This window comes from Talaromyces rugulosus, chromosome VI (assembly GCF_013368755.1).
Source record: "Talaromyces rugulosus chromosome VI, complete sequence".
In the NCBI taxonomy this organism is placed as follows: domain Eukaryota; kingdom Fungi; phylum Ascomycota; class Eurotiomycetes; order Eurotiales; family Trichocomaceae; genus Talaromyces; species Talaromyces rugulosus.
Genome location: NC_049566.1, coordinates 1,766,929 through 1,781,239, shown reverse-complemented (window position 1 = coordinate 1,781,239; position 14,311 = coordinate 1,766,929). Strand labels below are relative to the sequence as shown.

Sequence of the window (14,311 nt, the reverse complement as noted above, 5' to 3'; positions counted from 1 at the left end):
CAGCCACAAAACGCGATTACGATATTTAAAACTGCTTGTGGTTTATTTTAGAATAATCGTTTCATGATAGAGCTCAAGATATACAGCTCGACAATGTTGCATCAAAGAATCATTTTGGTTTCATTCTCATTTTTTTTATCCCGTTTACGACTTGATATTGCGCATTTATTCCGGCATGTGAGGGAAAGGATGGGCAAGGGATTCCTGGCAGAAGGGAAGCTTGCCAACAGTCCAGATCTCGGTGTCCTATTCACCCGTAAATTGTCAGTGACTTTCTTGTTCACTATCAAAATCAAAAACAAAGTAAAACGCACCGGCTTCAGGTTCTTCTTGATCTCCGAGTCGAGAGTACCGGCCTTGATGGCAATGATCGGCGGGGCAGCATCAGGGTCATGGGCAATAGGGGAGCCACACTCGGAGCAGAAAATGCGGTGGACATCCTTGCCAGAGCTGCCCTTGCCAGCCCAGCTCTTGGTGGGGCCGTTGATGGTGAGCTTGTCCTTGGGGACAACGGCGACGAGAGCTGCCAAACAATCAGATCAGTGGGTCTGATGGAGGAAAAGCAGCAAAACACGTACAGTAGGTAGAGCCGGTCTGGCGCTGGCAGTCGTCGCAGTGGTCGTAGCCCGTGATGATAGGCTTGTCGACGTCAATGGAGTAGGTGACGGCCTTGCACAGGCAGTGTCCGGTGAGAACCATGGTGGATATCTGGATGAACTAGGATTGGATCAAGGAAGATAGGTGACTTGCAAGGTACTCGCCGTGAGGACCTTGTGGTGGCGGACAACGCTCTTTAAAGGACAGGAGAAGCTTCCCCCGCCATATCGACGTCACCGCCCCCGCCCACCTTCTTCCTCCGTCAACATGCGTCCGATGATTTGGAATTGGTCGGCCAGCAGCATGCTTATTATTGACATGGCAGTTATTATGGTAGTGACAAAGCACTATCATTCTTATCGTTGCAAATCAGTCAGCGTGCGCTAGCCTGGGCCCTGAGACGCCAAATGCCCCGAGCGCCCGCCATTGGCTGCTCACAACCACGCCGCATGAGGTATTTGGAATTATTTCAATCGTGCCCGACACCGCTGTCGCAGCCATGCCAGAACAACCAGGAACGCCAGGGAATGGGCGCCCTAATGCAAGGCCGATTAATAATTAGCTGTTTCTGTCTACTATGTAACCGGGACTCGGTGGCCGGACGGATGCAGCCAACCGGACACCGCTCCATACGGCTGGCTGTTCCCAACATTTTTTGGTCTTGAATCTCTTATTAATCAACTAATCTAGACGCCCACAGATGAGATGTCTATTTTTTCGCCGCAGCGTCCCTCAGCCGTCGGTCAATTCCCATCACAATCGCATAAACCGTGTTCAGCGTCGGCGTGTTCAGCCCCAGCTCCTTGGCCTTGCGATATGGATATCCCAGAATGACTTCGACTTCCAGAGGCCGACCGGCTTTGCAGTCGGTCTGCATGCTCGATACAATGCCCGGCATACCGAGAATCCTGTCCGTCAACACATCCACGAACCCGTGCTCAAGAGTGGTGACACCGCACGCCCGGCCGACGTCGATAACTTCGTTCATCAACTGGCGCGTCACGGGCATTGCCTCGGAGCTCGAGTCCAGCCAGCTGCGCGAGTCCATGAGAGTCATTGTGGTGATTGAGTTCCACGCCGCGTTCCAGACGACCTTTTGCCAGCGCTGCAACGGCATGTCTTCGAGGACGGTGAATTTGGTGCCTCCGGTTGTTAAAAGTGAGGAGAATGTGTCCAGCCGGGTCTTTTCCGTCTCGCTCGGTGACAGCGGAGATGGAAACAGCCCCATTTGCATGTCTTCGTTCTTGCCATGTTCGACATAGCCGGGTGTGTTCTGTATGGCGCCTGTCCATGTCTGCATGTCATTAGCGACTGTTTCAAGCCACAGAGGGCAAGTACTTACCACACAGGTGATTATCGTAGCCTTGGGCCATGTATCTCTGAAAGGCTCTTCATTGCCGACTCCGTTTTGGATGATCACAATAGTGGTTTTTGATTCTTCAACTGCCCGACCGAGCGCAGTCACCGCCAACGTCTGGTCAATGGCCTTGTGTGCGCAGACAATGTAGTCGAATGTCTGGTTTGCTTCGGCCGGCGTTTTGATCACGCTGTGAGGGACGACGGTGTGTTTGCCGTGGTTGGCCGAGTTGATGACGAGTCCCTATCCCAGCAGTGAGTTTCTATCGTTTTCACAAAACAACAAAGTGAAGCAGAACATACGTTATTCTTGACAGCATCGTAGTTGGATCGCGCCACCACGGTCAGCTGCACATTCGGATTGCGACTCAGCACAAAGGCGTAGAATGAGCCGATTCTGTATTCTCTTCAGTTAGACATCGATTCATGTTTGCAGAGTAAGAAGACCTACGCTCCCAGCCCGTAGAGAAGCACGTCAATCTTGCCACTTGAAGCCATTTTCATAAAACCAAGGACAACTGTACAGATAAACAACTTGAAGTTTTCCGGCAGAATATATTTCAAGGAACACTGCAAATGTCTTTAACCTAACCAATTACCCCCAATCTTTCCCCGCAGCCCCTCCGGACTTGTCCAGGGTGGCCAGCCCACGCGATGTGGGATGCCCAAGCTGTTCTCTCTCGGCGCGAGGCCGAGGTTCCCGGCTGCAGCCAATGGTTGCGGGCGCTGCCGGTCACTACGGGGGCAGCACAGCGGAGGGAATGCCGATGCTTGTATAAAGATGTCCAAGTCAGTATGCTAAGAGGAGTTGAATTATTATTGGTGAAGTTGAGAGAATATAGATTTCTCGCTTAAATGTCAGAGAATCTACAGGCTGCTTTTCACGTAACACAACAGGGCGGCTGTGGTACTTGCTAAGAACCAGTAGATGCAATCAATTAAATCACAGCTTCGCAAATGCAGTCAAATCCCTCTCCAGCCTCGCCGTGTTGAGCATGCCCCTTTCTAGCTCCGAGACCTTGGTCGCCCCGATCAACGCCATGTTCACCTCGATCTCCTCGCGTAGGATTTCGATCATGTGTCTTGTTCCTGCCTCACCGTAACCAGCACACATGCTATATAGGAATGGGCGCCCCAGGCCAACCGCCGTCGCACCAAGCGCAAGGGCCTTGATCACATCTGTGCCGCGCCGAATACCGCCGTCGATGAAAATCTGCATTTTCTTGCTTTTGATGATTTCTGGGGCGTACTTGTTAATTTCCAGGAGGGTGAGCAACGGCGCCTGCGCTGTGTCTTGTGACCGGCCCCCGTGGTTGGACAGCACGATTCCGTCCACCTTGTGTTTGTATGCTAGGACGGCGTCTTCGACAGATTGGATCCCCTTGATGACGAGAGGCAGCGAGGTAAGCTTTCGGATCCAGGCGATCGTGTTCCAGTCGAGGTAGGGCGAGACGGTGCTAGATAGGGTTTTGGCGATTCCTTGCACTGCTTGGTCTTTGCCGAGTTGTTGATTTTGTTCGCCAACCTGAAATATTTCGTTAGCATAAGTGAATAACTAAATAACAAACAGAGGGAAAATAGAGGAGAGACCTACATCAACCTGTGCTTTCAGCCGTTCATCTCGCTCTCTCTTCCCCGTCACCGGGGAATCCACCGTCAACCAGATCCCTTTCACCCCAGTCTTGATGGCCTTTAGTATTGTCGCCTCTGAAATTTTCTGATCCTTGTGCATGTATAACTGGAAGAAAATCGGCTGTTGTTCACCCCCCGTACGGGCTTGCATGATCTGGTGAAGCGACATACTCGACCGCGTTGCCACCAACTGTGCCAGCCCTTCATGACCAGCTGCAGCTGCAAGGGTGCATTCGCCTTGCGGATCAGCAAACTTGGCAATCCCAACGGCAGACATGTAGACGGGCAGCGAAACGTCGCATCCCAGAATCTTGGTGTGGGTGTCGATACTCCCGACATTGCGTAGAATCCGCGGCCGTAGTAGCACCTTGCGATATGCTAGCTCAGCCTCTGCCTTGGAGTACTCGTCATCTGCGCCTGCAAAGTAATAGGCCCATGCGTTGGCCGGTAGGTGTTTTTCGGCGACTTGTTCAAAGTCGCGGAGATTGATTAAGGTGCTCAACGGGGGAGGGCCATCGTCGGACGTCGCAGCAGAAGGTTTCTGCTCTGAAGTGTTTGCTTTTTGTGAACTTGGCTGGTCCAATGCGGATGGGTCGACTGTGCCTTTGAAGGCCTCCGGCGACAGTGTCTCCTCGATCAGCTCTGCTGGGTGAATAGCGTCATAGTCGTCTGTTGCGTCGCGACCAGCACAGTTCAGAATCACGCGAGCACCGCCAGGGTGTTCATCCAAGAAATCTGGTGTAATGTAAGGAATACTGAAAAATCAAATGGAGGAAGATTAAACAAACCAGTCACGTCGTACACTTTTCCTCGCACAGCTATCCAGCATGATTCCTTGCTCTTGTGCTGAAACACTTCGGTGCCGGATATTGTGACGCCCTCGTTTTTCTGGCCCATCTTGGTCGGATAGAATCAAATGAAAGAATTGAAAACGCTTAATTCCATGGAAACACATGCGCATATAGGAAGGTTTATGTGTTGTGAGCAGGAGCAAAAAGTGACTCACCCCACGGCTTCGACTCCGCATTGTCCACCCCAAGCTGTATTCCCTGTTAAGAATAGCGTGGGGTGGATGTGTGGGGGTCAAGAGACACCACAGAAGCAGTACATAGCAGGCTGCCTATCAATATGTGAATTCTGAAAAACAAGAAGAAGATGCCCGCCATGCTGTAGATACATGTATGTAATTGTTAGAAAAACATCCACCGGCGACAGGCATGGCCGCTTGCCGCCTGCCGCCTTCCACTTTGGGCACCGCCGCTGCAGGCGACTTCCTCTACGCTCTCAGCTTGAGTTCACCTTTCCCCCCTTTCTCACTCTCTGGTCTTGCAAATCCTCGACTTTAATGAGCCTGGGTAAGGTGCTTCAGCATGCCGAAGTCGAAAACCCCTTCAGGGGGAATTTGGGTCGCAACTGGAAAGAGAATTCCTGGAAGTCATCAACAGGTCCGCTTTCTCACGTGTACGAGGTTTGTTTATTACTTACATGACACAGCCTTCAAAAAAGTTCCAAGTACACCGACTTGACTATCAAATGTGGCACTCAATCATTCGAAGTGCATCAATGCATCGTCCTTTCTCAATCTTCAGTCTTGGAAGAAAGATACCTTCGTGAAGGAAAAGTAAGAGATTTCTCATCTATGGTTATTTTCTCTTGGGTCTGATGAACGAAATACAGTTAGAGATGAAAGATCACCCACTACTAGTCACTAAAATGATCGACTACTTCTACACCCGAGACTACATGGTTGACGATCTGGACTTTTCGGCAGCCTCGTTCAAGCAACTGACCGAAAGTTTTATCGAAGATTTTTGTTCGGTTCTTGAAACATCCACGGGGCTGGGTCCATTGCCATTTCATATGATGATGTATTTATTGGCACATCGCATGGAAATCTCGGGACTGAAACTTCTGGCCAAGGATCGTGTTACACGTTTCCTAATCGATAACATGACTCTTGATATATTCCCGTGGTCCATTTCTGCCATATACAACACATACAACATGAATGGTGATCCAGTCCATGAACTTCGAGATATTGCCGTCCAGGGTACCATTGATCATAGGGCCGATCTAAGACGCGGCAACCCCATGGTGCTCGGCAACGACCTTTTGGACGACATGCCCGAATTCACACGTGATGTTCTAATTGCAATGATGGACCGGGAAATGGAAGGTGACCAAGGAATGACAGTTTACTACTCACCTTCATGTTGGGGAACATGGTAATTGCCCGCTTGTGCGTGAATGTCTCAACAGCCTTCCAAACCTGATGTACTAAGGCGGGCACGCAGGTATTGAATTGAATCGAGGAAGCATTGTTGGTGCACTTTGATATTTCTTCCAGTGATACTGGGATGGTCAGGCTTTTATTGTGTTTACCAGAATCAGTTTCCTTATTCATTTGAATAAAAACCCTGTCTGCTCTTCTAGTTGCACCAGGCTGTTCTGTTCTTCAAATTCCAGTATTTGTGATGCAGCAAAACCAAACAATCAGATCCTGTAAGCTACTAAGCACTCTCAATGACCAAGAATTAGGGGTTAGGTTTAATTATGTTGTTCTTAATGCTAAGTAACAAGGCAAACCTCATCATAGGTATGCATAACGGCATATTTGATACTAGCAGGGAGATCTATGTTTAGATAGCAGCGCCGCAAGTGCACTTTCCTTTTGCTTTTCAGAAGTCGAGATTATCGTGGCACGGATGACACCCCGGTCCCTTCCAAGGACTACGAACAGGTCTGATCTGAAGAGCTGGGCGTGCCGTCTAGATTATCCGCAACAACAGACATGTCTAGAAAAGGCAACTGGGGATTGTAGGATTTAAGCAGTCTGGCCTAGATGACTCTAATACGACACCTGCGGGGTTTCTATTACTAGCTAGCTTGACCGGATCCTACGGCGAGATTCTAGGCGGTACATGACCGTCCGAGAAAGCCTTCAAATCTCTGGTACGAGGGAATGAACCGCGACTCGTGACTGCGAGAAACGACTGGGATTGGCTCATATTTAATCTTGACACCTGAAAATTCACATTTTCCTTGTTTAATCTTCGGCCATAATACGCCTAACAGAGAACAATGGCGGGTCTCTTGGACGGCGGTTACCCGTTTAGGAAATTCTTGCATGCATCCCTAGCTAGATAGCCTAATACCACCTCCTCAAGTTTTTGGTAGCGGTCAAACATCACGTTTGACTTTGTTTTCAGACTTTCTTTTATTGTTTCCTCGCGATGAGGTTTCGTACACTTGACGAAAACTCGCAAGCCAAGTTCCGCTTTGTGCATCCGGTACATTGTTGTAGACTATCACAACGCAGTCTGTGTTGCCTGCAGTCATCACAGGATTTCATCCGCGACAAATATGACATACTGCTGACTGGTTTTATACTGCATAAACACTCGGGACTTCAGAAACAAGGTTACTTCAATGTGAACGGGAAAACTCATACCGGTTGTATAAGTATTGATGTAGGTCAACTTCAATTGATCGCACCGCCAACGAATACCATGGTATATCAATTTCAAAACTGAAAAGCATGAACCTTTATTTAAATTAGATTTATCTATATATTAATTGCCTTCGCCATCTAGTTGGATTGGCTGATGCTTAACACTCAATTGATGCACGAGGATCCTGAATCCTTGGTGGATCTTAATTGTCGACTATTACTATGTTCATGGGTTCCAGCAACAGTAGGATCATATCAATTGATGGCATGTATTTTGTTTTGTTTCAATTTTACTATTCTTTAAAACTTGACAACTACCCTATTTATCATGCCCTAGTGAGCATCAATTGATTGATATTCACACAGGCTAAAAGCCATAGACAACTAATATACATAGCTTAATAGGGTAGGTTTACAATATCAATCAATTTGGATTTTAGACGCGTTATTGTCGACGAGTCAAAACTGACTAGCGATGACTCTCCAGATAGGATAGGGGGTACACGCCGAACTCCCGATGCCCCACAGTAGCGGCGAGGCTATTAAGAAAAATTTCCGCCTCAAAGGGTAGCGAGATAGAAAAGGCGAATGTTCCCCCCTTTCGCAATAATAGCAACATACTCTTCTCTGTCCATCGCGCACATCAATGGCTGCCAATCAATGTGTCGGTAACCCGACCTTCAACGAGGTCACAAACGGCGCCATCTCCGAATGGCCCGACAACCTCCCGGGACTCATCTGTAAAACGCCCCCATTTGGCACCAACAGCGCCTCTCGGTTCGCGCAGTGCTGTTCTGGTCCCGTATACAATATCACATCGCCGACAAGCGCCGATGATCCAGCTTATCCCGTCAGCTGTGCCACGCTCTGCCAGATGGACCCGGCCCTGAATAAATTTAACAACAAATACCCGTATCATTGGAGTGACCACTTCATGTGTCTCACTGATGGTGGTACCGAAGCCTCGGATTGGGACGTTGTCTGTGATACTGTGACTGTGAAAGGGGATCCGGCGCCGACTTCATTCATCCATACTCCAACGGGGCCCTGGCAGACCAGCAGCTATGCTCTCGACAGTTGGGGGTTTCCTGAGCCTACGGCGGTGTCTGTCCTCTCCAACGTCCAGTCGGAGACGACAGCAGTTAGCTCCACGAGATCTAGTACTCCCACCGCCACTAGTACAGGTCTCTCGGAGACAGCATTGCCTTCGACATCGGTATTGCCGTCGATTAGCTCGTCTCCGCCATCATCACCATCACCATCACCATCATTATCTGGAACAGGAACTACAACAGCACCTGTACCGACGACTAGCACGTCGAATGGCGGAAAACTCAATTTGAAAAATGCTTCTACGGCGCTGCTTGCTGTTTCCATGCTCTGTATTGGATGGGGTTCTCTTTAAGTGTCAGATGGAAATGATCCATGGCGAGTACAGTATATAAGTATTTGAAACTGGCTCGGTATTTATTTTCGACATATTAATAAAGATGGCGATTGGTAAATGTGCCACTCTGATCGGTGGTCAATACATGTAAGATCGTATCAGGAAATCTGGGGTACATCAAGGATACTAATAATACATGTATAATACATCTTGTTGGAAATTCCTATAAATGGGTAACATTGAACCAACATTGAAATTACTTACATTATTTGTTCTTTGTTGTCATCCAACAACAGGATTTCACCCCCCTAGCTTAGGCTGATTGAAGCCAACACAACGCCGGGTCATGGCATTATTAGCGTGCCGGGAGATGGCGGAGTACTGTCTTCAAATGGCAAAACAGGAAGCATCTATCTCCGCCAATGTTATCGATCTGTCTCCCGTTATGCATCACTAGGGCATTGAAGATCACCGTTCCGCTACAATCGGTGTGGTGATTGGCTTTCTCGTGCATCGTATTGAAGCGAGCGACGTGACAAACATCTCTCTAGTTCCATCACATAAATAAGCCCGATCTCTTGTTAGCGCTAGAGGAATAGAGAGGGGAGGGTTACTCCGATTTAAAGTAAAGATTGGCGCAGCCATCTGCCGAAAGCAAATGCCATCGTTTTTCCGTTGTGATCTCATTTGTCGTCGGCAGCACGTTACTAATCCATATATAGATACGGGTGAATGCTAAGCTATGCTCAAGTCGTGTTCTTTTGAAACACACCATTGCTAGGATTGAATAATCCAGCGACGTGTCCAAGTCAAAACACGGAGATCGAGCCGCTGCCAGCAAGTGTCAATGGGTTGGATCGATGTATGTTGGCTGCACACCATCACAGATTTCCCGCCGGCAACGTGCATATGCTGCATACGTTCTCCACCACTCAAGATCCTCCTAGCGAAGCGCCTGTTGTGTCGAGTCATGCACATGTGGTAGGTATGTCATTGGGCAGTGAGTCAGTTAGTCAGGCTGTTGTCGAAAGTTTAGGTCAGCAATACTGGCCAACAACGATCGGTCTCGGCGGTTGAGACATCAACACGATTGTTGTTGAAGTTGAATTCAACCCCATACCACTTCGCAACTCCTGGTATGATTCAATATCGTGAAGACCCATACCCAGAAATCCTAATACTGATTTAGCTGAGGCCGCTGCCATTGTCATCTGATTAAGGTCTCAGAAGAAAGACCAAGTCGCAAAGAGGGAAAATCAATCACATGAGTTGTCAAGTTCAATTATTATTCCGACTTTTCTCTATACCAAATATGAGCAACATGGACACATAACCCGAAATTAAATATTAAACATTAATAAGGAAATAATGATCAAGAGGGTGCACTCCGAAGAAAAAAAATAAAGAAGAGGAAAAGAGAAACACGGACAGAGACAAGACAGAGGAAGAGAGAGAGAGAGAGAGACAGTGTTCCAAACCCTCCCAGGAAGTTTGAACATGCAATGACACAAACCTGCTTTTTGTATGGTTTCCATAGGTCCGTCCTGAGGCTCAAATTGCGTATGGCCATCTCCAATCGCCCAACCTTTGTCTTGACCTTTGGAAAATTCTGACAATGTCGGACAGGAAAATTCCACCACGTCAAGCTAAACACGGGATTCTATGTTCTTAGCATAGTCGAGGCACGGCTCTCGAGTGTGTGGTTATTCGTCGTTTTCCCTTGGGAAAGATTAGATGGGTTGATGTCAATGGCTTTGCAGAAGATGGCGAACTGGGCGATTGGTCTTTGGGCGAGTTACAGGGTGAATCTTCAGTTGTATCTATGACATGGAGATGATTAGTTAACTAGTACTACAGGTATCCGCTTGTCTGCGAAGAAAGATGCTCACCAGGATTAGGACTAGAAAGCCCAGTTTGATTTTCTGGCCCTGATTCGGACTGGACGGATGATAAGATTAGATGGGTTGACGTCAATGGCTTTGCAGAAGATGGCGAACTAGGTGATTGGTCTTCGGGCGAGTTACAGGGTGAATCTTCAGTTGTATCTATGACACGAAGATGATTAGTTAACCAGTGTTACAGGTATCCGCTTGTCTGCGAAGAAAGATGCTTACCGGGATTAGGACTAGAAAGCCCAGTTTGATTTTCTGGCCCTGATTCGGACTGGACGGATGATAAGATTAGATGGGTTGACGTCAATGGCTTTGCAGAAGATGGCGAACTAGGTGATTGGTCTTCGGGCGAGTTACAGGGTGAATCTTCAGTTGTATCTATGACACGAAGATGATTAGTTAACCAGTGTTACAGGTATCCGCTTGTCTGCGAAGAAAGATGCTTACCAGGATTAGGACTGGAAAGCCCAGTTTGATTTTCTGGCCCTGATTCGGACTGGATGGGTGATCAGGAATCGACTCCAAATGAATAGCTAGGTGAACTGGTCCCTGTTGGAGGCATGCACCTACCCTATTGTTCCTGCGTCGATTTAACGATCCCAACAATCCTCGTAATGGGTTGGATGTTGCCGGAGAAGATTGGCTCGAATCAGAAGCCATTCTTGTTCTGCGACCGGTGCAATACTGATGCTAACTCTGGAGTTGGACACCTAATCGGGAGTCCTTGTCAGCTGAAAGGAATATAAAGGAAGAGACAAGCTGGAGACAAAACAATAAATGAAAAGGGGGTGGGTTTTTGGACGACGAACACCGACTAGCGCTGCGGGCAAACACACCATTCTGACCGACTTCTCTCCAAGATCATTATTTTATTGTGTTTGTGTGTGCCCATCGAGGTAGCCGATACGACTAATACGTTTTCGTCGTCCATATATGCTTTTTGCTATTTCAAGCCGCACAACTACAACATGGCCGGAGCCGTTAGGCACTGCTATTGGAGCTTGATCGGTCTATAAATGTGTCGCCTCGTTTTGGCTGCGCGCCCAAACCGGGCTAAATCCAATGTGAATTAGCGGACATCGATCATGGATCGCTTCTTCAACGTTCTCTCGGCTTCTATCCCAGGTCTCGCGCATTCCGCTGACTTGCCTAGTAGATTTCCAACCGCATCTTTTTTGATAGCCTGCCGAAAGAAGCCCAGCTGCTCGTTTCGACAAGACAGGCCGTATCGAATGACAACACCAGTCATTTGTCATGGAGGGCCCGTTCGTTCGGTTGGATTTGACGTTGGGGTAGTCCGTAGACTACTAGCGCCAGTGGTTAGACCCTATCCAGGCAGCAGCTGAGCGAAGGTGCCATGGCTGTGCGGCGAAATTCGTCTGGCGATCGCACAGATTGACTCGCGAGAGGGTTCTCGGGGTTCCTGAGAAGACGGCTGGGGGCAGCAAAGGATCAATTAAGGAGAAGCTGTCGTTGTAGTAGCGGAGGCGGACAGTTGGTCCGTGGCGGGAACGTTCCATATGCAGAATAATGCCTTCAAGGCTCCACCTTCCCAACGTTCAGCCTCTTTGTTTTCGTCTCCTCTTTCTCCCTCTCCCTCTCCCTCTCTCTCTCTTCCAACTGCCCTCCTTTACTTTCAGTATTCTCTATCTATAGTCAGACTTCAATCATCTAGCTTGTCATTCAATTTTTTAATCCTTTTTTTTTTCCGTTTCTCACACTGAATTCGATGTAAAAACAGAACGCGTGCGCCGCCCCAGTCCGCTATGCCTTTTACTGCGTCCTGCGCACCCTCGCCAACTCGGTCCACGAAAAGAAATACGTTATTGTCGTCCTCGTATGAGATCCCACTAGCTACTTGCTGCCCTCTTTCTGTCTAATGCTAACCTACAAGTTATCCGGTGTAGCAAGCATGGTTTGCCAGTGAAAACAAACGAAGAAGCGATTTCGTACTGAGAAGATTGCTCTCTCGCGCCCAGAACTCGCTACACCATGTTATTCTGCAATTTATCGTGCAGCCCGCTTTAGTCTCATGGTCGAGCTATGTTTATTGTTAACGAATAACCTCCGTGGCTGCCAGAGGGCTTTTCTTTTGACGAAGACGCAATGTAGTCGACATCAGAGACGACATGAACCGACGCTAAATCGCACTTTCTGGCCATGCCTGCAAAGTTTAATCATTGGATGGCTATCGCCCAATGGCCGTTGACGGATATTTTCCGGGCTTACGATCACGAACACGTGCGATGTCCTAGCAAAGCGAGCGTCAACCGAAACATCTATTCCGTCTCGGTGATAATTGTTGTTGATTTAATTTGCCTACCGATCTCATCTGAAACCTGCCCCGAGATCACAAAACATATCACTGGATAAACGAGTTGGGACTACTGCAGGAGAAGTTCTGGGGCAGAGGTTGAACTGGTTCTCGGCTCATATTGTTCACCACCTTCGGCACCAGTGATGTCCTAGTGTGATGCAACCAAACACTTACATGCATAGCCGCCCACGCAGCGATAGCGTGGGACCTTTTTAGTCGATCTCATCCACTGTCCATGAGGCCAGGTAGCAGCGCAAGGCTTTGTGGCCTGAGAACGCAGCCAGTTCCTACAAATGAGGGGCGATACTGCTACACCCTATTTCTTCATGGATTATGCAAGTTGTCAAGTTTTTTTCGCAACCCTCACTTTGAATGCGCGCTGATGACGAGGCTGCGACAGACACGGCCTGAATATGCAAAACGGCCCCAAGGAAGTAGCATATAAAGTGAGAGCCAGGTCCTTCCTTATCGATCCAAGTTGTCTTGCAAAGTATATTCTTCTTTCTATTGGAATGTTAAAAAAATGTCACAACACGAGAAGTATTTGAGTGATCTTGCTGAATCCTTTGTTATGAAACCAAGGGTTGCATTTGCCAAAAGATTTAATACAATTTCTTTCAAAATTCTCCTTCGTCTTGAGAGTGAGCTACTTGAGATTGAAAGCCGTGGATTTCAGGATATGCCAGGCGATGCGACATCCACTAGTCTCGGCTCTCCCACGAGTTCTCAACCATCGTCGACAGGCCCAACACGTCAAGCTGGGGGCAGTGGAGAACAGTTAGCAACATTTGATGAAGTGCGCAAGAAGATGGAAACGTACCGTATGTCTAGCCGTTTGCAGTGGTCTTCCCTTGGGGGTGGTTTGTTAACCATCTCGAACTATGTAGAAGACTTTCTTCTTCGGTTTATCAAGCTATACAGCTTAAAACCTATGGACTACGTCGACCGTAACGCACTCCACCATCATTTAGCCAATTTACGTGTATCTGAGATAGCTCCCGACACCTGGTCGGACACCAATGACCTCGTTGGTGTCTGTACCACTCACCTCCCAAAACGAGACCGGTTTACCGAAATGCTAATAAAGGCTCTGTCTTGGATTATAAGTCAACCGCTTGTCGACAAATTGTTGAAAGTGGGTTGCATATCTTCCTCGAAAAGTGTAATTTAGCATTGTTGACTAATAAAGCAACAGGGTGATGACGACAACGTTTACGCAAATGAAGAGACGATCGCATCATGTATTGTTGTTTTCAATGTTTGCATTGCTTCACTCATCAATATGATGGCCTTGTTTGTTCTCTACGCGATTCACTCGACCTTGGCGAAAATAGGCACAATTTGCGCCTTTTCCATGCTCTTTATGCTGTCTGGTCTGTTTTTCACCGGGGCTGATCCTATCATGGTCTATAGTTCCACTGCTGCGTAAGTTCATTCTTGTCTTTTCACGGTGGGGATTTTTATTTTAACAGAGTTTCTACTACTAGGTATTCGGCCGTCCTTGTTGTGTTCATTGGCAATGTCAACTGATGCGATTTGGGGATGGGGTGTTACTCAAGGTATCCAATGTAAGATGGCGTGTGCTTATTGGGTTTCAATAGCTTGACGAATTTTGTTTCTGTCTGTGTATTTATGAATGTACAATTGGTTTTAAACATATGAGTGTCAATAGTCGCTAA

General features: G+C 47.9%; 7 protein-coding genes across 7 annotated transcripts; 3 read left to right on the top strand and 4 right to left on the bottom strand.

Annotated features, from left to right (window-relative positions):
• Nucleotides 1-165: 165 nt before the first annotated feature.
• TRUGW13939_10975 (uncharacterized protein) lies at nt 166-699 on the bottom strand (the record flags this gene model as incomplete). Its single annotated transcript, XM_035494085.1, has 3 exons — nt 166-246; nt 315-523; nt 579-699. 3 exons carry the CDS (start codon nt 697-699, stop codon nt 166-168), a joined length of 411 nt encoding a protein of 136 aa, XP_035349978.1.
• Nucleotides 700-1,306: 607 nt separating this feature from the next.
• TRUGW13939_10974 (uncharacterized protein) lies at nt 1,307-2,451 on the bottom strand (the record flags this gene model as incomplete). The annotated part of the gene is made up of 4 exons (XM_035494084.1): nt 1,307-1,891; nt 1,940-2,197; nt 2,257-2,350; nt 2,405-2,451. 4 exons carry the CDS (start codon nt 2,449-2,451, stop codon nt 1,307-1,309), a joined length of 984 nt encoding a protein of 327 aa, XP_035349977.1.
• Nucleotides 2,452-2,896: 445 nt separating this feature from the next.
• Nucleotides 2,897-4,482, bottom strand: TRUGW13939_10973 (uncharacterized protein; the record flags this gene model as incomplete). Its single annotated transcript, XM_035494083.1, has 3 exons — nt 2,897-3,478; nt 3,548-4,320; nt 4,374-4,482. The coding sequence occupies 3 exons, from the start codon at nt 4,480-4,482 to the stop codon at nt 2,897-2,899; spliced, it is 1,464 nt and encodes a 487-aa protein (XP_035349976.1).
• Nucleotides 4,483-5,298: 816 nt separating this feature from the next.
• Nucleotides 5,299-5,814, top strand: TRUGW13939_10972 (uncharacterized protein; the record flags this gene model as incomplete). Its single annotated transcript, XM_035494082.1, has 1 exon — nt 5,299-5,814. One exon carries the CDS (start codon nt 5,299-5,301, stop codon nt 5,812-5,814), a length of 516 nt encoding a protein of 171 aa, XP_035349975.1.
• Nucleotides 5,815-7,682: 1,868 nt separating this feature from the next.
• On the top strand, nt 7,683-8,441 carry TRUGW13939_10971 (uncharacterized protein; the record flags this gene model as incomplete). Its single annotated transcript, XM_035494081.1, has 1 exon — nt 7,683-8,441. One exon carries the CDS (start codon nt 7,683-7,685, stop codon nt 8,439-8,441), a length of 759 nt encoding a protein of 252 aa, XP_035349974.1.
• Nucleotides 8,442-10,274: 1,833 nt separating this feature from the next.
• On the bottom strand, nt 10,275-10,975 carry TRUGW13939_10970 (uncharacterized protein; the record flags this gene model as incomplete). The annotated part of the gene is made up of 4 exons (XM_035494080.1): nt 10,275-10,468; nt 10,538-10,693; nt 10,763-10,811; nt 10,886-10,975. The coding sequence occupies 4 exons, from the start codon at nt 10,973-10,975 to the stop codon at nt 10,275-10,277; spliced, it is 489 nt and encodes a 162-aa protein (XP_035349973.1).
• Nucleotides 10,976-13,155: 2,180 nt separating this feature from the next.
• On the top strand, nt 13,156-14,162 carry TRUGW13939_10969 (uncharacterized protein; the record flags this gene model as incomplete). Its single annotated transcript, XM_035494079.1, has 4 exons — nt 13,156-13,453; nt 13,520-13,767; nt 13,828-14,057; nt 14,120-14,162. The coding sequence occupies 4 exons, from the start codon at nt 13,156-13,158 to the stop codon at nt 14,160-14,162; spliced, it is 819 nt and encodes a 272-aa protein (XP_035349972.1).
• Between the last annotated feature and the right edge of the window lie 149 nt (nt 14,163-14,311).